At 62.3% G+C, this 23,164-nt stretch overlaps 1 protein-coding gene across 4 annotated transcripts in view; it reads right to left on the reverse strand.

Annotated features, from left to right (window-relative positions):
* Positions 1 to 14,556: 14,556 nt before the first annotated feature.
* OPLAH (5-oxoprolinase, ATP-hydrolysing) overlaps positions 14,557 to 23,164 on the reverse strand; it is a 29,679-nt gene continuing 21,071 nt past the window's right edge. For 3 of the 4 annotated variants that reach the window (XM_074986423.1, XM_074986424.1, XM_074986425.1), the window contains 5 exons: positions 21,342 to 21,491; positions 19,735 to 19,892; positions 19,371 to 19,531; positions 18,971 to 19,068; positions 14,557 to 15,481 (listed from right to left, as the gene is read on the reverse strand). In XM_074986423.1, the coding sequence (XP_074842524.1) occupies positions 15,329 to 15,481; positions 18,971 to 19,068; positions 19,371 to 19,531; positions 19,735 to 19,892; positions 21,342 to 21,491 (720 nt within the window). In that variant the 3' untranslated portion in view covers positions 14,557 to 15,328. Of the gene's footprint in view, positions 15,482 to 18,970; positions 19,069 to 19,370; positions 19,532 to 19,734; positions 19,893 to 21,341; positions 21,492 to 23,164 lie in introns of those variants that run through there. The other variant, XM_074986426.1, reaches the window with a different exon arrangement.

Consider the following 23,164-nt stretch of genomic DNA (forward strand, 5'->3'; position numbering starts at 1 on the left):
GGCCAAGTCCTTTTATGGGCCATCAGCCATCACCTGTCAGCTGGTTCACAAACGCCTCCGCTGGGGATCGGAACCCGCGAATGTCCTGTAGGGTGTCCCCTGGGCTTTGCACCCCTCCTAGCGTGGGCACCCAGACACTCACTTTTCAGCTGTCCGCCCGGCGCCAGCCCTGCCACCTCACGCACCTACACACATGGGCAGCCTGAGCAGGCTCACCTCCCTCGGCCCCGTGCACACGGTTTGCTGCGGGTTGCAACAATCGTCTGTAGGTTCCTCTACCCAATCGCGTCCCACCCCGGTGTGGGGTCGGGGGAGGCAGCCCCTCCCCTGTCGCCGGCACAAAGCCCTCTGGCTGGCCAGCACGCCAGGGCAGGGGGGCGGGGGGCTCTGCCAGCTCATGACAACGTTGGGCTGGGTTCCAGCGTTTATGGCCAGACCCCTCCGGGTTCCAGGTGCTGCCCCTCACCGGCACGCAGAGGGCTCCTGCCAGCTCTGGGCTCAGGCTGTGGCCCAGAGGTGAGTCCTTCTGCCAGGTCTGGCCCCTTCCTACGCCTCATCCTTTCCACCCCGCCTCATGGCCCCCATGGCATGGAGTGAAACCGAGTCCCGTATCTTGCTAACATTTTACTAGCCAATAGGAACAGCGAATTAATACCCCACCCGATCACAACCCCCCTGCGGCCGTACACCCAGCACAATGACTCCTGCACAGCCTACAGCAGGCCAAAGCAGGCGTCACCAACAGGAAAGAGAGCCTGTGATCACGGTGTGAGACGCACAGCCCCAGCTGTGGCTGAGGAGGCGCCAGCCAGACAGTTGTCTTTACCCAGATTGCAGTCTCCCTTCCTCCGGGCGGCATCTGCCCCGTCCAGCGCCACACGACGCCAGGCTGTCCCCATGTGGGGCAGTGCCCAATAGCTGGGCCACAGCCGCCCCCGTCCAGCGCCACGCGAGGCCCGTCTGTCTCTACCTGGGGCAGTGCCCGGTAGCTGGGCCACAGCCGCCCCCGTCCAGCACCACGCGAGGCCTGTCTGTCACCACGTGGGGCAGTGCCTGGTAGCTGGGCCACAGCCGCCCCCGTTCAGCACCACGCGAGGCCCGTCTGTCACCACGTGGGGCAGTGCCTGGTAGCTGGGCCACAGCCGCCCCCGTCCAGCGCCACGCGAGGCCCGTCTGTCACCACGTGGGGCAGTGCCTGGTAGCTGGGCCACAGCCGCCCCCGTCCAGCACCACGCGAGGCCCGTCTGTCACTACGTGGGGCAGTGCCCGGTAGCTGGGCCACAGCCGCCCCCGTCCAGCACCACGCGAGGCCCGTCTGTCCCTACGTGGGGCAGTGCCCGGTAGCTGGGCCACAGCCGCCCCTGTCCAGCACCACGCGAGGCCCGTCTGTCCCTATGTGGGGCAGTGCCCGGTAGCTGGGCCACAGCCGCCCCTGTCCAGCACCATGCGAGGCCCGTCTGTCCCTACGTGGGGCAGTGCCCGGTAGCTGGGCCACAGCCGCCCCTGTCCAGCACCACGCGAGGCCCGTCTGTCCCTATGTGGGGCAGTGCCCGGTAGCTGGGCCACAGCCGCCCCTGTCCAGCACCACGCGAGGCCCGTCTGTCACTACGTGGGGCAGTGCCCGGTAGCTGGGCCACAGCCGCCCCCGTTCAGCACCACGCGAGGCCCGTCTGTCACTACGTGGGGCAGTGCCCGGTAGCTGGGCCACAGCCGCCCCCGTCCAGCACCACGCGAGGCCCGTCTGTCACTACGTGGGGCAGTGCCCAATAGCTGGGCCACAGCCGCCCCCGTTCAGCACCACGCAAGTCCCGTCTGTCACTACATGGGGCACTGCCCGGTAGCTGGGCCACAGCCGCCCCCGTCCAGCACCACGTGAGGCCCGTCTGTCACTACGTGGGGCAGTGCCCAATAGCTGGGCCACAGCCGCCCCCGTTCAGCACCACGTGAGGCCCGTCTGTCACTACGTGGGGCAGTGCCCAATAGCTGGGCCACAGCCGCCCCCGTCCAGCACCACGTGAGGCCCGTCTGTCACTACATGGGGCAGTGCCCGGTAGCTGGGCCACAGCCGCCCCCGTCCAGCGCCACGCGAGGCCCGTCTGTCACTACGTGGGGCAGTGCCCAATAGCTGGGCCACAGCCGCCCCCGTCCAGCACCACGTGAGGCCCGTCTGTCACTACATGGGGCAGTGCCCGGTAGCTGGGCCACAGCCGCCCCCGTCCAGCGCCACGCGAGGCCCGTCTGTCACTACGTGGGGCAGTGCCCAATAGCTGGGCCACAGCCGCCCCCGTCCAGCACCACGCGAGGCCTGTCTGTCCCCACCTGGGGCACGGCCCGGTAGCTGGGACCGAGTCTCCGCAGGGGCCCAGCTACCCCAGGTTCTGAGCAGCTGTTGGGAGGCCCCCAGGGCCTGCTTCCCCTCTGGGTCCCTGCGCCTCGGTGTCCCGGCCTTTCTGCCCCAATGGGAGCTCTGCCCAGCACACCCCAAGCTGGTTGTTTGAAAGTCTCTGAAAACACCCCCCATGGGGACAGGGTGACACAAGGCAGCCGAAAGCAGCATCTTGGCTGAGCCCAGCCTCAGAGCCCATCCCAGCAGCAGCACATGCCTTGCCTGGGTCCGTCGGCCCCACGCGACAGCTGCCCCATGTGCTGGGATTCAGGGTCCCCAGGCTCTGTGCCCCGTCCACAGGCAGAAGTGTGATGGGGTTTGGGGTCCCCAAGCTCTGCACCCATCCGCAGGCAGGAGTGACTCTCACCCAGCAGGAGAACAGCGGGTTCATTAGCCGACAGGGCACAGCATCGTACAGAGGAGTCAGTACAGCCGGCAGAGACAGCCAGTCCAATCCATGTTGGGGAGAGGAGGCCCCGAGGGGCCCCCAGAGCTGGGGCCTGGCCCCCTCCTTTGTCTCTCTCCCTCTCCCAGCCCAGACTAACTGCTTCCAACTCCCAGTTCCCATTCACACCCCTCAGCCTCCACCTCCCCCTTTGTCTGCAGCCCAGAGGTGTCACCTGCTCGCCAGGTTACCCTCAGCAGGAGACCCACAACCTCTGTGGGCGCCCCCCCCCACACGTATCCCCCACTCCATTACACCCCAGCTTGCTACAGCCATGTCCTAGCCAACCCCTGCAGCCCCCCATCCCAGCCCGGGAGGTGCCAGCTTCACAGGGCTCCCCTCGCTCGCCTGGCGCTGCCATGGTCTGGGTGGATTCAGCCACCTTCAGTGCCCCTTTGGCACCACTCAGGCCAGGCCGGGCCCCAGCTCCCTTGGCTCCTGCTCTGTGTAAGATGCCAGCACCAGCGGCAGTCCCTGATCAGCCCCAGCCAGGCCTCTCAGTCACACCCCATTGCAGAACCCCCTTTGGGACAGGCGAGCCCCCAGCCTTGGGGCCATCATCCCCCGAGCATGTCCCAGGCCTGTCTCAGTTCTGTGCCCCTGGGGATAACAGCACTGGGGTCACTGGCAGGGCTGGGCTGTCCCCTGACAAAGGAGCAGCGATGCCGGCCCAGGACCAAGCCCCTGTCTGGTTTAAGAGCAGCGCACAGCTTTTCCCAGGGGAAAGACAACAGGGAAAAGCAGCAGCCGCCTCCGTTCTCGCACTCAGGCGCAGGCGGCCCTAGCAGTACCAGCGTCACAGCTCGAGTCACGCAGGGGGCCGGCTCGCTTGCACAGGAGTGAGGAGCCAGGCCCTGCCAATTGCGTTTCGCTGCTCTGCGGACAGACACCGGAGGGGGTGGTGCTGCACCCTAGTTCTGCAGGTGGCGATGCCCCTTTGAGCCCAGGGACTTCGTAGTCCTGCTGTGATGTTACCGGCTTTTTACAAGAGGCACTACGCCACTTCTGTCACCGTTGTACACAGCCGCACCGAACCTGTGCTGGGGGGCAGCAAGAGAGGGGTCTAATGAAAGCTGGGGACGCCCTGAACAGGTTTATGGCACTTGTGTGTCTGTGCCATGTTTGTGTGCGACGTCACGGAGATTGGTGCTAGAGCTGTGCTAGAGATGTTGGAGAGCCAAGGGTTTGGGGGATGTGGGGTGTCTGGGGTAGAGGTCGTACCTCTGACTCTCCGGCAGCTCAGCCTTTTCAGGCGGACAGAAGCACCGGTCCTCACCCACCACTCAGCTCTCACTGTTGACTCCTAGCAGCCATTGTGCATTACAGCGACGCCATCCCCCCGGGCAACTGCGTCAGCTCACAGGCAACACACAGGGAGGGCGTCTGGTCTGTCGCACACACCGACCTTATGGAGGGACTTGTTCCTTCTCCCTTCTAACGCACAGTCTCAACGGCGGAGCAGGAGGTCTGGTGCTGCAAATTGACAACTCCTGTGAAGGCGGAGGAAGACGCCCCACTGCCTTGTGGGTTATCCTGGAAAGGAGCAAGGCTAAGGGAGTAAACCCTGACAGAAAATCCAGAGGGGAGTCCTAAGGCGGTTCTGTGCCAACTTCTGGCACTGTCCCGGCAACTCCTGCAGCTGAGCTGGTACCAGACGTAGAGGTTACCCTTTCCTTTGGACTATATCAGTAAATCCGAGGGCGGGGCCTGGTGTCTCGGCAGCCCAGGGTCTTCATAAAAATTGCCCAGGCTTGCACCTGGAGAGGTTCTCCAGCACCGCTTAACAGCGTTGAACCAACACGGGAGGTAACAGATACCGGTTATAAACTCTTGCTCGATTGGCGTAAAGAACGAGCGCCAGGGGTTGCTTCCAACAGTGGGAGAGATCGTCGCATCTCACTAGACAGGCAGCCCCCAGCCAGTAGGGTACTGTCCCGCCACAGCTCACCTGCCTCACTGGGTGCATGAGGCTTAAGGTTCCCAAACCTGACAAGGGACTGAAATGAGCACCAGACAAACCAGCAAGAAAATTATTAAGAAAAGGAAATCATCAAAGTTTCAGGCTTGCTTGTTGGAATGTACAGACCACGTTGACCGGTCTGACTGAAGATCTTCAGGACATCAGCGACACCCAAAAGACCACTGTCATCAACGAGGAACTGAAGAGGCTCCAAGTTGACATCGCCACTTCGCAGGAGACGCGACTCGCAGCTTCGGGATCCCTAAAGGAAACGGACTATTCCTTCTTCTGGCAGGGCAAAGCCCAAGAGGAACCCCGGGAGCATGGTGTCGGCTTTGCCATCAGAAACACCCTTCTGCAAATGGTGGAACTAGTCCCGGGCGGATCAGAAAAACTCCTTCAGGTCAAACTTCAAACCTGCGCCGGTCCTGTCCACCTGATCAGCACTTACACTCCAATCCTGAACACCACACCAGAAGCAAAGGACAAGTTCTATGACGAGCTCAGTGCCGCCATAGCACAAATACCTGCTCGTGAACAATTGTACCTTTTGGGTGACTTCAGTGCAAGAGTTGGAGCCGATCGTGACTCATGGCCCTCTTGTCTAGGTCACTTCGATGTGGGAAAAATGAATAAAAACGGACAGCGTCTCCTCGAACTTTGCACGTACCACAATCTGTACATCACAAACACATTTTTCTGAACCAAGCCACAGCACAGAGTGTCATGGAGACACCACACGCTCGGAACACTGGCATCAACTAGACTTGGTCATCACCAGACGCAACCTCAAAAACGTCCTCCTGACATACAGCTACCATAGTGCCAACTGTGATACAGATCATTCGCTAGTCTGCTCCAAGCTCAAGCTGAGACCCAAGAAGCTGCACCGCTCTAAACCAACCGGAAGGCCCCACACTGATGCCATAAAGACGGCAAACTCAGAAAAAGCCTAAATGTTCAGAGAGACCCTTGAGGAGAATCTGCGCAGCGGCCCTGGGGTGCCTATGTGACATCCAGATGGCAGCATCTGAGGGACACAATCTACAACACGGCCTTGTCAGTGTTTGGAAGAAGAGCTGGAAACACAAACGACTGGTTCGAAGCTAACTCCGATGAGATGATTCCAGTCATCGAAAAGAAGCGCACTGCACTCCTGGAGTACAAACGCTCACCGAGCCAGAGTACCCAGCTAGCGCTCAGAGTAGCCAGAGAAACAGTACAGCAGACGGCCAGGCGCTGTGCCAACAACCACTGGCTCGAGCTATGCAGCAGCATCCAGACCAGTGCTGACTCTGGTAATCTCAGGGGAATGTACGAGGGCATAAAGGCGGCAGTGGGACCCACCCAGAACAAGATGGCACCTCTGAAATCCAAATCTGGTGAAGTCACCGCTGACAAAGCCAAACAGACGGAGCGCTGGGTTGTGCGCTACTCCGAGCTGTACTCACACGAGAACCCTGTGGTTGATGCAGCCCTTGATGCCGTCGAGCTCCTGCCAGTCATGGACAAGCTGGACCAGGAACCAGCTGTGGTCGAATTGAAGAAAGCCATTGACAGCATTGCAGCAGGAAAGGCCCCAGGTCAGGATGGTACCACCAGAGGTAATCAAGTGTGCCACGGACACACTCCCGGAACCAGTACATAAGCTACTGTGCCTGTGCTGGAGAGAGGGTGAGGTTCCACAGGATATGCGCGACATTAACATTGTAACATTGTATAAGAACAAAGGAGACAGGAGCGACTGCAACAATTACCGTGGAATCTCCCTCCTAAGCATCACTGGTAAACTGTTCGCTCGCGTCATCCTTGGCAGACTCCAGAAGATTGCTGAGAGGGTGTACCCCGAATCACAGTGCAGATTCCACGCAGAGAGATCTACCACTGACATGGTCTTCTCTCTGAGGCAGCTGCAGGAGAAATGCAGGGAGCAGAGGAAGCCACTCTACACAGCCTTCATCGACCTGACCAAAGCCTTTGACTTGGTCAGCAGGGATGGTCTGTTCAAACTGCTCCACAAGACAGGCTGTCCTCCATGGTTACTCAAGATGATCCAGTCGTTCCACGAAGACACGAGAGGAACCGTCCAATATGACGGCACATTATCGGATGCTTTCAGCATCAGGAGCGGCATCAAACAAGGATGTGTCCTTGCTTCCACATTGTTCGGGATCTTCTTCGCACTCCTCCTGGAGCATGCCTTTGGATCTTCAACAGAGGGCATCTTGCTGCACACAAGATCTGATGGGAAACTGTTTAATCCTGCAAGGCTGAAGGCTGTCTAAGGTGTGGGAAGTGCTCACTGGAGATATACTGTTTGCAGACGACCCTGCTGTAGTGTCTCACACAGAAGGCCATCTTCAAAAACTGCTGGATCAGTTCTCCAAAGCATGCAAGGACTTCGGGCTTTCCATCAGCCTAGAGAAGACAGACGTACTCGGTCATGACGTTGCTGAACCTCCATCAATCAGCATTGACAATTACATGCTAGAGGTCATCCACGAGTTTACTTATCTCGGGTCCACCATCACTGACACCCTGTCTTGGACACTGAGCTAAATAGGAGGATCGGAAAAGCGGCCGTAACTCTGTCCAGACTCAGCAAGAGAGTGTGGAACAACAACAAGTTGTACACTCACACCAAAATGCAAGTCTACAGAGCCTGCATCCTCAGCACCCTCCTTTATGGCAGTGAGACTTGGACCCTGTATGCCCGCCAGGAAAAGAGGCTGAACGTCTTCCACTTGCGCTGCCTCAGGTGCATCCTTGGAATATCATGGAAGGACAGAGTGACCAACACCGCCGTCCTGGAGCAAGCTGGAATCCCAACCATGCACACCCTCCTCAGGCAGCGGCAGCTCTGCTGGCTTGGCCACGTCCACAGGATGAAGGATGGAAGGATTGCAAAAGACATCCTGTATGGTGAGCTACCCTCTGGCAAAAGACCTCCCGGACGCCCCCAGTTGCGCTACAAAGACGTCTGTAAGAGGGACCTCAGGGAGGTAGACATCGACCCAGATAGTTGGGAGGAGCTTGCAGACGACCACAGCAGCTGGAAGCAGGAACTATACAAGGGCCTTCGGAAGATCAGACAGCTGGCAGAGGAGAAGCGAACCCGTAGAAAGGACAGCAAGGACCTGCCAGACACCCACTACATATGCAGCAGATGTAGCAAGGACTGTCACTCTCGTGTGGGCCTCCACAGTCACAGTCAATGCAGCAAATGATGATGTTAAATGGAGCTAAGAAGGGCGCGATCCATAGTCCACGCAGACTGAAGGATGCCTTAGTGGAGAGCCAAGGGTACGCAGCGGGAAGTGTGCTCACTTCCCCGGCCAGGATGATGAACTAAACAAAGGCCCAGGCGTCGACTGCACAGCTCAGGAGTTTGGGACTTGTGCTCTGGGCTGCAGCCAATGGCCCAGTCCCACAGCAGCCCCTGGGCAGGTGAGCTGGACTGAGCGGTGGGATTGAGATCAGATGCCCAGACATCCATCCATCCCACATGCCGTGTAAACGGACTGGGACGTGCTGGCGAAACCAGCGACCAATGGCAGTTTGCCACAGCGGCTCACCTACTCAGGTGTCCCTGATCCTCCAGTGCCGATGGGAAGAAGACAGGACTTTTCCCTCCACACAGAATGGCCCCGGCAGGGACCAGCTGGGTTCCAGCTCGTCCGTCTTCAGAAATGAGGCCAATGTGACCTGAGATCCTGGCCCCCATGGGATGTGTTTTCAGAGACTTTCAAACGATCAGCGTAGAACACTGCTGCCCTGCACCATCAGCTGTAATTCGTATTTGTAATGTATCGCAGTCACAAATTTTCTCCCTTACCCTGTTCTTCCTTTCTGGGTTAATAAACCTTTAGATTTTCGATCTGAAGGACTGGCAATCAGCGTGGTGATTTGGGTAAGATCCAAGCGCACTTTGAGCTAGGACTGGGGCTGGGGCTTTGGGGCCTGGAAGAATCTGTGTGGTGTTTGGTGAAACAGGTTTAATAACCTCCCACCTATATTTGGGGGTTGCTGGTCTGGGCTGGTGCAGCACTTGGGAAGTCTGTGGGTTTGCTTGTGTGGCTTCTGGCTGGCCAGAGGGGCTGGCAGAGGTGCTGTGTTGGCTGGTGGGATTTGCCTTACTGAGAAGGAAATCGCAGCCTGGGGCTGTAAGTGGCCTGGTTCTAAGCAAGATCCCCTGGGCTGGTTCCTCTCGCGGTGCCCAGAACCCCCGTCCTATTACAAGTGTTACTCCTTACGTAGCGCTATTGCATCATTGTCCCCGGGGACAGGGGTCCCATCATCAGCCTTTATCAGCACTTCCAGAGTTGCCCCTGGGGGCTTTCCTACCTCTGGGCTCTGCTGTGGCTGGTGCCTGCCCATCAGGGCACGTGCCCAGGCTCTGGGGCAACAAGCTGCTTTCTGACTGAGCCCCAGGCACCAGGGCCAATATTTTCTGGTTGTCTGAGTCTCTCACTCCTGGAGCAGCTGGCCATCGCACTGGGGGTCACACTTCCCCACCACTGTGCACACCTCCTTTGCCCCCACCCCCCAGTTACACAGCCACTCTGGCTGGGCACCAGTTAGAAACGGCTACAGCGTTACTAAGCACCACCATGGATGTAGAGGCCCTTTACACCAATATCCCACATGAAGATGGACTCCAAGCTGTTAGGAACATGACCCTGAGGAGACCGAGGCACAAATGGTGTTGGAGCTTTGTGACTTTGTCCTCACACAAAACTGTTTCAGATTTGGGGACAAATTATACCTTCAAATCAGTGGCACTGCTATGGGCACCTGCATGGCCCCACACTATGCCAACGTTCTTATGGCTGACCTGGAAAAACGCTTCCTCAGTTCTCGTCCCCTAGTGCCCCTCCTCTACCTGCGCTGCATTGATGACATCTTCATCATCTGGGCCCATGGGAAGGAGGCCCTTGAAGAGTTCCACTGTGACTTCAACAGTTTCCACCCCACCATCAACCTTAGCCTGGACCAGTCCACACAAGAGATCCACTTCCTGGACTCTACTGTGCAGATAAGTGACGGTCACATAAATACCACCCTATACCTAAAACCCACGGCCCGCTGTGCTTATCTACACGCCTCCAGCTTCCATCCAGGGCATACTACAGGATCCATTGTTTACAGCCAGGTACTAAGGTACAACCGTATTTGCTCTGATCCATCACACAGAGACAAACATCTACAAGACCTTTACCAAGCTTTCCTCAAACTACAAGTAAGGAAGTGAGGAAATAGATTGACAGAGCCAGACTGGTACCCAGAAGCCACCTGCTACAAGACAGGCCTCACAAGGAAAACAAGAGAACACCACTGACCATCACATACAGCCGCCACCTACGCCTCGCCAATGGATCATCAGTGATCTGCAACCCACCCTGAACAATGATCCTTCACTCTCACAGACCTGGGGAGGCAGGCCTGTCCTCGCCTACAGACAGCCCAACAACCTGAAACAAATCCTCACCAGCCACTACAAATCACAAACCAGTGGCTCTAGGCCTGGAACCAGCCCCTGCAACAGCCCTCGCTGCCAACTCTGCTCACATATCTACACCAGTGACATCATCACAGGACCTAACATCAACCACACCATCAAGGGCTCCTTTACCTGCACGTCTACCAATCTAATATCTGCCATCATGTGCCAGCAATGCCCCACTGCAATTTACATTGACCAGACTGGACAGTCTCTCCGTAAAAGAATGAATGGGCATAAATCAGACATCAGGAACGGTGATGTACAGAAGCCTGTGGGGGAACATTTCAATCTCCCTGGACACTCAGTGGCAGATTTAAGGGTGACAGTCCTGAAACAAAGAACTTTCAGAAATCAAATGGAGAGAGAAACCTCTGAGCTGCAATTTATTTGCAAATTTGACTCCATTAACCAAGGATTAAACAGAGACTGGGAGTGGCTTGCAGCTTACAAAGGCAGCTTCTCTGCACTGGGTGTTAAGATCTCCCCATCGGACTCTGATGAAGGCTCATAGCCCCCTGTCTGATCTGACTTGTTTTTTCACCTTTTGATACCTACTATTGATAATGGGCCATTTCCACCTTGCTGAATAGACCTTGTCAGTTCTGGCCCCCCTTCTTGCTGGGACCCCACTCTTTAAACACCCCACTGAAACCACCATCCCCCACTCATGCATCTGGTGAAGTGGGTCTTTGCCCACGAAAGCTTATGCTCCAAAATATCTGTTAGTCTATAAAGTGCCACAAGACTACTTCTTGTCTCCAATTGTCTGTCTGTGCTGAACAGCAGCAGCAGCCTGGGGAGAGAGCAGAGCCTGCGTTTGGAAAAGGTGCCAATGAGGAAACTAGTCCATTGTCTGAGGAAGATTCCCCAGCCTGGGGTGGCTGGAGAGGGAACCACCAGGAAAGAGCATTCCAGGTGTGACTCTGAACCCAGCCATGGGGGCTGGAGCAGAGGGAATGGCTCTGGGATGGGCAGTGGCATCCCTGATAAGGACGCTGGTCCTTGGTCCAAGAAAGGTGCTTCTGCTCCCAGGGAAGTGAATCCTTTGTCTGAGCCTGGGGGGGCTTGAGATGGGGCCAAGATCCCAGAGCTGGATCTGAGTACAGATGAGAGGTGGGCCTACCTCTGTGTCTCTCAGGGAGGATGATGCTTTAACTTGGCCTGATCCAGTTCGTATCATCAGGGAATCCCAGAGACCAGATGATTCTGGTACTTGTTCTTTGCCTGATGCTGAGGTGTTACGAGGAGTGGGTGAGAGGGAGTGAGGTGAAGGAGAGTGAACAGGAAAGGTGCTTGTCTGTAAGAGCCAGAGCAGCCCTTTACCTGGGGAGAAGTTTTTTTCAGCTCCTGATGGCCAGGACCTGCCTGAGTGTGAAACACTGGCTGTGCTCTGCAAGGGTCCAAAGCAGGCAGGGTAAAGGTTTCTCAGGAACTGGAAGCTGGTCCAAGTGAAAACTCTCAGGGAGTGTGAGCAGCCCTGTGAGAACCAAGTGAAACAGCTGCACAGTCAATCTCTGTAGGATGCAGGAGAGGGCCAGCAACTCCCTGTCTCCAGATGGTGGAAACACTTATACTCTCATACTGGACTCCACTTCTGATTCCATGGGGGAGGCAGAAGTTGGAGGTGGAAGGACAAAGGAGCTGTGGGCCTGGTGGGCCAGTAAGGGATAAACAGGGATTCCTTCATGCGGATTTTGCATTTAGAGAAAGTAACTTTCAGAAAGCAACAGAGCAGCAGTTTGCTATACAAATTTCCAGACTGGCTGGGAGGGGGCCATCTCCTTGAGGACCATCAATGGCCCAACTCTTGTTATAAGGGAGGGCACAGCCAGAGAGATCAAAACAAAAAGTAGTCAAGTAGCTCTTTAAAGACTAGCAAAATAATTTGTTAGGCGCGCTTTCGTGGGACAGACCCACTTCTTCAGACCATAGCCATACAATTCAAATTCGGCACATTAACACATGGTTAGAACCGGGATGGGAATCTTCTGAGTCACGATAGGGGCTCCTCTGCATACTTGGCTCAATCTAATTCTTGCCCTTCTCTCCCCACACGCCTCCACTCTCTGATTTGCTCACCTTGATCATTTTCCTCTGATTTGTCCTCGATTACTGTTTTTGGTTCTCTGTGCCTTAAATATTGAGTCTGTTCTGGTCTGGCTATGGTCTGAAGAAGTGGGTCTGTCCCACGAAAGCTCATCACCTAATAAACTATTTTGCTAGTCTTTAAAGTGCTACTTGACTGCTTTTTGTTTTGACTAGCACAGCTTACTCTCTGTTACTATCCAGAGAGATGAGATTTCCACCCCAGGGGGCGAGGGGAAGATTAGAACTTGATGGCGCAGAGAAAGGCCTCAGCCATTTAGGCCCCAAAATGCCAGATTCTCAAGGATGTTACACAAAGGTTGTGGTCTACCAAAGAGCAACGTAAACATAGAAGTGCAATGGGTTTGTTCTGTTACTCACACTGACGGCTGTAACCAGTGGATGCTGCTACCAAATGCTGTAGAATTGTACCATGTACTGAATGTTTGGAAAGAGCCGTGTGACATGATGACATTGATGTAGAAGCATGAATTGTACATGGGAGGAGTTTGTAATTCTGAAATGTCACCGCTGTTCCCTGTAACTAGTCCTGCAACCTCTCACGAGGAGGAACATTCCAAACCTAGTGTGTGGCATGGAAGGGGAAACTGAGGCACACAGCCATTGTGGTGGTCTGGCTAAATGCCAAGGGTGGAAGCATTTGTACCTTCCTTTACTGGACTGTAACTCAATTCCAGACATTGGCTGGAGCAGCTGTATGGGCTGGTGGGCAGACGGGGCAGGGCCCAGACCAGAGAAGAACTGTTTGACTTGCTGGTGCTGCAGCAGCTGTATGGGCTCCGCCTGCCCGACTTGAGAATGTGGCTGATGGACCAGAGGCCGAAGCCGGGAGACCAACCAACCCGAGGGAACTAAAGGGACTTGCCCGGCTGCATCACATGAAAAGGGCCAAGACCAAGCTCCTGACTTGCAGCCTCCCCCAGCAGGATTATGACATGGAGGTGGTAACATCAAGGGGAGCACCGAGGGTACAGCTGATGCCCTGTCACACGGGGAGGGCCCCGAACTTCCGCAGGTCACCGGCTGAGTGACCCCACTCAGTTTGGTCTGGAAGGGGGGAGAGATGTGGTGGAGTGGGGGGGATACATGTGTGTGAGGGGCTCACAGAGGGTGGGGGGGCTCCTGCTGAGGGTAACCTGGTGACCAGATGACACCTCTGGGCTGCAGACAAAGGGGGAGGTGGAGCCTGAGGGGTTTGAATTGGAACTGGGAGTTGGAAGCAGTGAGTCTGGGCTGGGAGAGAGAGAGACAAAGGAGGGGGCCAGGCCCCGGCTCCAGGGGCCCCTCGGGGCCTCCTCTCCCCAACATGGATGGGACTGGCTGTCTCCACCGGCTGCACTGACTCTCCTGTACGACGCTGTGTCCTGTCACGAAGACTACTCGGGCATATCTGCAGAATGAAAAGACGAACAAAAAATCCAGACCCTGGTATTCGGCACAATGGGCGGTTAGAATAAGAGAGGCAGAGCCCACAGGGAACGGGCAGATGATATCGTAGATTGGTGCAGAGCTGGTCTGCGGGAAGGAAGCCGCTCTGCACCGGGCAGGGAAAGAGGGAAGGAAACAGTGATGGAGGCACGAGACACCAACGGGCGCGGAGCCCACGGTTGTTGAGGGTGATGACGCAGCTGACGGTTGCAACCACTATTCCTTATTTGCAACCAACTCTGTACCCTGGGCCAAGGGGTCTATGAAAAGCCGGCTCCAGTTGCGCCATTCACACGCAAGTCGCGCTGGCGTAGGCGAAGTTACGGGCATTGGCTCTGGCCACGTATCGCACTTTTGTTTCTCCTGGGAGACCTCAAGAGGTGGTTTGGCAAACGAACGCGACTGCCAGTGGGCCCTGGGAATGCTCAGCCACAGGGGAGCCGCAGCATCCGCCTGCAAAGGATGGAGCCCTGCGTGGACAGGCAACTTGCCCACGTGACTCGCAACTTTCCCACAGCAAGAGCAATGGGAGTCCCTGGCCCAGCGGAGGAGATAGAAAGGGCCCTGGGAACCCCTCCACTGTGTCTGCAGTCTGGTTCCTGCCCTCTGGAGGAGCTTTGCTGTGAGCGGAGGCTCTGAGTGACCCAACCCAGCTGTGGACGTGCTCCACAGACCTGACTGAAGCCAGGAGCTTAACTCCAGCGCTGCTAAAAGACGGCACCGCAACCTTTGCAGGGCGCAGGTATTTTATTCCCTTCGCAGCGGGAACTCTTCCCCCGTTCCTCCTTTCCGACTACACATTCAGGCTCAGATCCTAAGGGCCTGGCAACGGCGTGACTCGGGCTCAGACTCCAGCTTACGCATTGATCCGCACACGCGCCTGGGCTGCTGGGCCAGGAAGAATCGTTCTCACAGCCCCTCATCAGCACCCGGCGCGGTGCTGGCAGCAGCACCCGAGAACTGGGCTGGCTGAGGGAATCGCTCGGGTGGCTTCTTGGCAGCTGGCGGCAGAAGTGCTCTGCACGGGGCCGGGCTTCGGGGGCCTTTCAGGGCAGGACCCGGCCCTGGGCGGAGCAGGCCAGGTTCTCGGCAGTGTCAGGTCCAGGGGAGGTGGGGGCTGCCCCCCACTTACCTATTGCTCCCAAGCAAAGCACAAGGGGGGGCGGGGCAGGCAGAGCCCAGGCCCCGGCTCTCAGTCCAGCTCGCAGGCTGCAGGCTCCAGCCGCTGCTGAGACGGCGCACGTGGTGCACTTGCCTGGAGGGAACCCACAAGGGCATCGGCCCTTTGCTGCTGGGGGGGCTGCTCCCACCCGCCACTCGGGGAGAAGTGCAGCTGCCATTCCCCCACCACACCGCGAGGGGCGCAACCAGCACCGGCACCCAGGCGAGGACGCCACGCTGGGCAGGGGCTGCGTGCTGCAGGGGCGTGTGCCGGAGCCTGCGCAGCCCCGGGGCAGAAGGCAGGGGCCGCCCCCCTGCACCCGGCCCCCTGCCGGCGCCTCACGCCGTCTCCTGTGCCAGGCGGTAGTTGTACAGGCTGCCACGCTCCGCAAACCTCCTGGCATCCGGCGCCTGGGGCTGCTCCGGGGAGTCCCCGGCACCAGCGGCCAGCCCAAAGCCACCCCCGCCGGGGGTCTGCAAGCGGAACACGTCCTGCGGAGAGGGACGGGGAGACAGTGAGGGGGAAGCGGGTTGGCCCTGGACCTGCCCAGACGGGAGCTGCCCTCCTCGGAGAGCCGTGCCAACCCGCCCGCCTGCCCCCCGCCGTGCTGGCACAGCCATGACAGCGCCAACCCCATCAGGAGAGCCGTGCCAACCCGCCCGCCTGCCCCCCGCCACGCTGGGACAGCCATGACAGTGCCAACCCCACCGGGAGAGCCGTGCCAACCTGCCTGCCTGCCCCCCACCGTGCTGGGACAGCCATGACAGCGCCAACCCCACCGGGAGAGCCGTGCCAACCCGCCCGCCTGCCCCCCGCCGTGCTGGGACAGCCATGACAGCGCCAACCCCACCGGGAGAGCCGTGCCAACCCACCCGCCTGCCCCCCGCCGTGCTGGGACAGCCATGACAGTGCCAATCCCACCGGGAGAGCCGTGCCAACCTGCCCGCCTGCCCCCCACCATGCTGGGACAGCCATGACAGCGCCAACCCCATCAGGAGAGCCGTGGCAACCCACCCACCTGCCCCCCACCGCGCTGGGACAGCCATGACAGCGCCAACCCCACCGGGAGAGCCGTGCCAACCCGCCCGCCTGCCCCCACCGTGCTGGGACAGCCATGACAGCGCCAACCCCACCGGGAGAGCCGTGCCAACCCGCCCGCCTGCCCCCCACCGTGCTGGGACAGCCATGACAGCGCCAACCCCACCGGGAGAGCCGTGCCAACCCCCCCGCCTGCCCCCCACCGCGCTGGGACAGCCATGACAGCGCCAACCCCATCAGGAGAGCCGTGGCAACCCACCCACCTGCCCCCCACCGCGCTGGGACAGCCATGACAGCGCCAACCCCACCGGGAGAGCCGTGCCAACCCGCCCGCCTGCCCCCCGCCGTGCTGGGACAGCCATGACAGTGCCAACCCCACCGGGAGAGCCGTGCCAACCTGCCCGCCTGCCCCCCACCGTGCTGGGACAGCCATGACAGCACCAACCCCATCAGCAGAGCCTTGCCAACCTGCCCGCCTGCCCCCCACCGCGCTGGGACAGCCATGACAGCACCAACCCCACCGGGAGAGCCGTGCCAACCCACCCGCCTGCCCCCCACCGCGCTGGGACAGCCCTGCCAGCGCCAACCCCACCGGGAGAGCCGTGCCAACCCGCCCGCCTGCCCCCCACCGCGCTGGGACAGCCATGACAGCGCCAACCCCACCGGGAGAGCCGTGCCAACCTGCCCGCCTGCCCCCCACCATGCTGGGACAGCCATGACAGCGCCAACCCCATCAGGAGAGCCGTGGCAACCCACCCACCTGCCCCCCACCGCGCTGGGACAGCCATGACAGCGCCAACCCCACCGGGAGAGCCGTGCCAACCCGCCCGCCTGCCCCCCGCCGTGCTGGGACAGCCATGACAGTGCCAACCCCACCGGGAGAGCCGTGCCAACCTGCCCGCCTGCCCCCCACCGTGCTGGGACAGCCATGACAGCACCAACCCCATCAGCAGAGCCTTGCCAACCTGCCCGCCTGCCCCCCACCGCGCTGGGACAGCCATGACAGCACCAACCCCACCGGGAGAGCCGTGCCAACCCACCCGCCTGCCCCCCACCGCGCTGGGACAGCCCTGCCAGCGCCAACCCCACCGGGAGAGCCGTGCCAACCCGCCCGCCTGCCCCCCACCGCGCTGGGACAGCCATGACAGCGCCAACCCCACCGGGAGAGCCGTGCCAACCCACCCGCCTGCCCCCCACCGCGCTGGGACAGCCATGACAGCGCCAACCCCACCGGGAGAGCCGTGCCAACCCACCCGCCTGCCCCCCACCGCGCTGGGACAGCCATGACAGCACCAACCCCACCGGGAGAGCCGTGCCAACCCACCCGCCTGCCCCCCACCGCGCTGGGACAGCCATGACAGAGCCAACCTCACCGGGAGAGCCGTGCCAACCTGCCCGCCTGCCCCCCACCGCGCTGGGACAGCCATGACAGCACCAACCCCACCGGGAGAGCCGTGCCAACCCACCCGCCTGCCCCCCACCGCGCTGGGACAGCCATGACAGAGCCAACCTCACCGGGAGAGCCGTGCCAACCCGCCCGCCTGCCCCCCACCGCGCTGGGACAGCCCTGCCAGCGCCAACCCCACCGGGAGAGCCGTGCCAAACAGCCCACCTGCCCCCAACCGTGCTGGGACAGCCCTGCCAGCGCCAACCCCACCGTCAGAGCCGTGGCAACCCACCCGCCTGCCCCCCACCGCGCTGGGACAGCCATGACAGCACCAACCCCACTGGGAGAGCCGTGGCAACCCACCCGCCTGCCCCCCACCGCGCTGGGACAGCCATGACAGAGCCAACCCCACCGGGAGAGCCGTGCCAACCTGCCTGCCTGCCCCCACCGTGCTGGGACAGCCATGCCAGCGCCAACCCCACCGGGAGAGCCGTGCCAACCCACCCTCCTGCCCCCCACCGCGCTGGGACACCCATGACAGCGCCAACCCCACCGGGAGAGCCGTGCCAACCCACCCGCCTGCCCCACACCGCGCTGGGACAGCCATGACAGCGCCAACCCCACCGGGAGAGCCGTGCCAACCCGCCCGCCTGCCCCCCACCGCGCTGGGACAGCCATGACAGAGCCAACCCCACCGGGAGAGCCGTGCCAACCTGCCTGCCTGCCCCCACCGTGCTGGGACAGCCATGCCAGCGCCAACCCCACCGGGAGAGCCGTGCCAACCCACCCTCCTGCCCCCCACCACGCTGGGACAGCCATGACAGCACCAACCCCAGTGGGAGAGCCATGGCAACCCACCCGCCTGCCCCCCATCGCGCTGGGACAGCCATGACAGCACCAACCCCAGTGGGAGAGCCGTGCCAACCCACCTGCCTGCCCCCCACCACGCTGGGACAGCCCTGCCAGCGCCAACCCCACCGGGAGAGCCGTGCCAACCCACCCACCTGCCCCCCACCGCGCTGGGACAGCCCTGCCAGCGCCAACCCCACCGGGAGAGCCGTGCCAACCCACCCGCCTGCCCCCCACCGCGCTGGGACAGCCATGACAGCACCAACCCCAGTGGGAGAGCCGTGCCAACCCACCCGCCTGCCCCCCACCACGCTGGGACACCTATGCCAGCGCCAACCCCACCGGGAGAGCCGTGCCAACCCGCCCGCCTGCCCCCTGCCGCGCTGGGACAGCCATAACAGCACCAGCCCCAGCAGGAGAGCCGTGCCAACCCGCCCGCCTGCCCCCCACCGCGCTGGGACAGCCATGACAGCGCCAACCCCACCGGGAGAGCCGTGCCAACCCGCCCGCCTGCCCCCTGCCGCGCTGGGACAGCCATAACAGCACCAGCCCCACCGGGAGAGCCGTGCCAACCCACCCGCCTGCCCCCCACCACGCTGGGACAGCCATGCCAGCCAGCTCCACCCCTCCAGGGACAGCCCCCCCCCCACACCAGCAGCCCAGCAATGCCGACCCGCCCCCACATCCGCAGCCGGGGGGCTCTTACCCCAGGTTGCACACGCACAGACGCCTTCCCCCCCAGGTTCATGGTTCGGCCATCTCTGCGGATCAGCAGGTTCAGCCCCGGGGAGCCCGGCTCCCCCCCTGTCCCGGAGAGAAAGGGGAGTAGCTGGCGGGGGAACGGGGAGACAGAAGGCGGCACCCCAAGGGGGAGGGGTGCTGTAGGGTTCCCAACTTTCTAACTGCAGGAAACCGAACACCTCCGCCCCGAGCTGCCCTGCCACCCTCGCTTGCGTTCACCACACCGGGGCAGGGCTGGGGTGGGAGATGGGGAGGTAGGCGGGGCATAACCGAGGGCGGGGAGGGTAGCTGGGGCCAGCCAGCGGAGAGGGCCCAGAGGCCTGGGGTGCTGGGTGGGGGTCAGGAGCAGAGCACGGGGTGCTCACCATGCAGACCGTAGGGGCGGAAGGCCCGGCGCTCGCTCAGCACCGACAGAACCATCTCCTCCTGGAAGAGCAGCTCCCGGATGACCCCGTCCCCGCCCCGGAACTGGCCGCAGCCCCCGCTGCCCCGGCACAGCTCAAAGCAGCGCAGGACCACCGGGTACCTGGGGGAACAACGGCACCGTGGAGCCCAGGGCAGGCCCCCTGCCCCACAGCCCCCACCGAGAGCCAGAGGCAGAGGTCACTGGGGCCAAGGGGCTGAAACCGCAGGGCCCGTTGGCATGGGGGGTGCCCCAAAGGCCCTGGTGGCCAGGCCGCTGCCACGGCCACAGCCAGGGACCCCCAAGGAGCCGAGCCCCCCACCCACCGCTTCTCCAGGATCTCAGGGTCAGTGATGCGCGTGTTGGTCATGTGTGTGTGCACCCCGCTGCGCCCATGCCAGTGGGGCCCAGCCCCTGCGCCACCTGCCACCGTCTCGTAGTAGCCCATGTGCTCGTTCCCGAACGTGACGTTGTTCATGCAGCCCTGGAGCGAGGGGAGGAGAGACGGAGGAGAGCCCCAGCCCGAGCCCCAGCCCCAGCCCGGCCGCCCGACGCAGGCAGGCCCCCCCGGCCGCGGACCAGCCGACTAACCGGAAGCGGGGCCCAGCGCCTGGCAGACGGCCCCGGCAGGGTGCGTGGGGGGCCGTTAGAAGAGGCTGGAGCAGGGGGGTCGCTCCGGTCGTGGGAGGTGAACGAGCGGCTGCAGCTCCGACGCACGATCCCACGGGAGCAGCGACAGCTCTGCCGACGGCGCCGGCGCCCTGCAGCTGCCGTGAGCCGGTACCGGCACCTCCCCGGCCACGGCGCTCTCCCAGCCCAGGGGCTGTGGCAGGCACGAAGGCCCTTCTTGGTCTGGGCTCTGCTGTGGTGTCAGCCGGGGAACCGGGGGGCAGAGGGAAGGACGAGGTCCCGGCCACGGGCTGGAACCCGTGGGAAGGGCTCTGGGACTAGACCCCCGCAGCCAGTGCTACAAGCGCAGGTCCGGGCTCCCCTCGCTCCCGTAAGCGAACCCCAAGAACCGTCCTGCCACCGGCGCCCTGCTGACGAGCTCAGCGCACGAGCACAGGCTGCCCGCCAGCGGGGCCCAGCCCCGGAACAGCGCTCCGCCGGCAGGGGACGGGCTGAGCGACCGGGGGAACTGCCGCCAGTTTGTGCCGCCTGGGGGGGACCCACACGTTGGGCTGGCCCCCGTGTCGCACACGCCCGGGGCAGCCTGCCAGGCGCCGGCGGGAAGCGGGGCCCCCTCTTGGAAGGGAGCCGCTTGGTGGGGCTGGCGGGCGGTTGCGAGGGCGCTGGGCAGCGCTGTGGGGCGGACGAGCTCCCTGCAGCCCCCAAAGGGGCCAGCGATTCCCTCAAGCTCCCCCACGGCGGTACAGCGGGGGGCTCGGCGCGACCCGGCCCCACAGGCCGCTCTGGGGCTGCCCCTGTTTTCACCCCAACCCCCAGCCCCCTCCTTCCCCTACAGCCGGTGCCCTGACTCCCCCACCTGCACCCATACTGCCCCCACAGCTGGTGCCCTGACCCCCTCCCCCACCCTCTGCCCCTCTACCCCCACCCGGAGTTTGCACCCCCCACCTGTACCCTGGACCCTTCATTTCTGCCCCCCCCCCAAAGCCCACACCCCCTCACCATTGCCTGCCCCGTCTGGAGCCCCTCCCCCACACCCCCGTGCCAGTGGGGGCTCGAGCGGAGGGCTGGGCCCGCAGCAAGCGGTGGGTGGCCGGCAGGGGTGGGGCTGGAACGGTGCTCGGCGTTCGGCATTGGACAGGCGGCCAGCCCACCCGGGGGCTCAGCGGCCCGGCCCGGCCCGTGGGGTGCCTCCTGTGGCAGGAAGCCCCCCTTGGCTGCCCGCCCGAGGGCCCCCACCCCATGCTGCCAGCCGGAGGACTCGCTCACCAGGCCCCAGGCGTCTGCCCCCCCCACCGGCTCTCACCTGAGACGCGGCGCAGGCCTCGAAGGCCTTGAAGATCACGTCCACCACCCTCTGCGAGGTCAGCACATTGCCCCCCACCACGGCAGCGCCCGGCGACGGGTCCAGGATGGAGCCCTTGGGGATGAGGATCTGCACAGGAGCCAGGCAGCCCTGCCGTGGGGAGAGGGTGTCAGGCAGCCCCCAACGCACCCACCCTGCAGCCCCACGGCGCAGCCGGAGTCAGGCCAGCCCTGCAGCCCTGGGTGCAGCCCCTGGGGGCACAGAGAGGGTCTGGACTGGACTACCGATGCCCAGATCACTGCGCAACCGCTGTGCTAGGCGGGCACGGGGGCCGGGGGCTGGTGCTGTTTGTGCTGCTCGTGCGCAGGGAGCTGTGTTGGAGGGACGTGTGGGGCGCTGGCTCCGGCCTCGTGTTTCACACGGGTGCGTCTGGGAGCTATCAGCAGGCAGCCGCGACAACCCGCCCAGGCAGCCGGTACATGTCTGACGACGGGCTCAGGCGGTGCCGGTCCAGGCCTGAGGGGCTCTGCTGGGCCGGTCAGAGCAGCCGGGGAGCGACCACGGCTGAGTCGGGCATGGACAGGGACTCGCTCAGGCCACAAGCGCCGTCTTCTAGGAGCAATGGGCTTCCCTCCCGCTGGCCCTGGGGACGCAGAAAGGGCCCGGGGCTTCCTCCGGAGCACGGCTCATCCCCTGCTACAGACTGAGGCTTTCACACAGAACCGGCGGCCCGTCCCAGCGCAGGGGCTCCCAGCAGCAAGCCCTCTGCTGCAAACCTGCACAACTCTGCAGCCGCTCCAGCGTTAACTCCTTCCTGCCTAGGAACAAACCTGCAGGCGGTGGGCGCCGAAGGCCGGGCCCAGCACGCTCGTTGGGTCAGCCCTGGGGTGCTCGTTGCCCTGGGGGTGCGGGTGGGCTGGGGGCACTGGAAGAACCTGTGTGGCGGTGGTGAGGTTGGTTCCATAGCCTCTTAGCTGTGCGAGGAGGGGACGGGCTGGGGCCCGAGGGGGGCTGGTGTGACCTCACTGGCCAGCGTGGGGCACAGCCGTGCTGCGGGCGTGTGTGTGTGTGTGTGTGTGACCGGCGTGGGGCACAGCCGTGCTGGGTGTGTGTGTGTGTGTGACCGGCGTGGGGCACAGCCGTGCCGGGGGGGGGGGTGTGACTGGGGCACAGCCGTGCTGCGTGTGTGTGTGTGTGACCGGCGTGGGGCACAGCCGTGCTGCGGGCGTGTGTGTGTGTGACCGGCGTGGGGCACAGCCGTGCTGCGGGTGTGTGTGTGTGTGTGTGTGACCGGCGTGGGGCACAGCCGTGCTGGGTGTGTGTGTGTGTGTGACCGGCGTGGGGCACAGCCGTGCTGGGTGTGTGTGTGTGTGTGTGTGTGTGTGTGTGTGTGACCGGCGTGGGGCACAGCGGTGCAGAGGGTGCCGGGCTGGGACCCTTCAAGTGGAGGACCCCTGCCTCAGGCTGTACGTGGCCTGTCCCTGAGCAAGTTGCCCTGAATTGACCCTCTGAGCAGCGCCCCCGAAACTTCCACCATACGTGTGAGTCCCAGAGCCTGCGCCAACCCAGCAGCTCGCTGCACCTGAGCAGCAGGGCGCGTGGGGACCTGGGCGCGTGGGGACCTGGGCGCGTGGGGACCTGGGGCCCCCGGGCGCTTGCTCTGCTCTAAGGCAGGGAGGGCCGCGCCGGGTACCCTGCCCTGGGGGTGACTGGCACAGCCCCTTTGCTGGGCGTGGGCGAGACAAGGGCCCCTGACTCTCCCCACCGCTGTAGAAAGGGGGCTGGGCCCAGCACGCTGCCCTGCGGACCCTCTGCCCCCGGGT

Source organism: Carettochelys insculpta, chromosome 2, assembly GCF_033958435.1.
Source record: "Carettochelys insculpta isolate YL-2023 chromosome 2, ASM3395843v1, whole genome shotgun sequence".
Classification (NCBI taxonomy): domain Eukaryota; kingdom Metazoa; phylum Chordata; order Testudines; family Carettochelyidae; genus Carettochelys; species Carettochelys insculpta.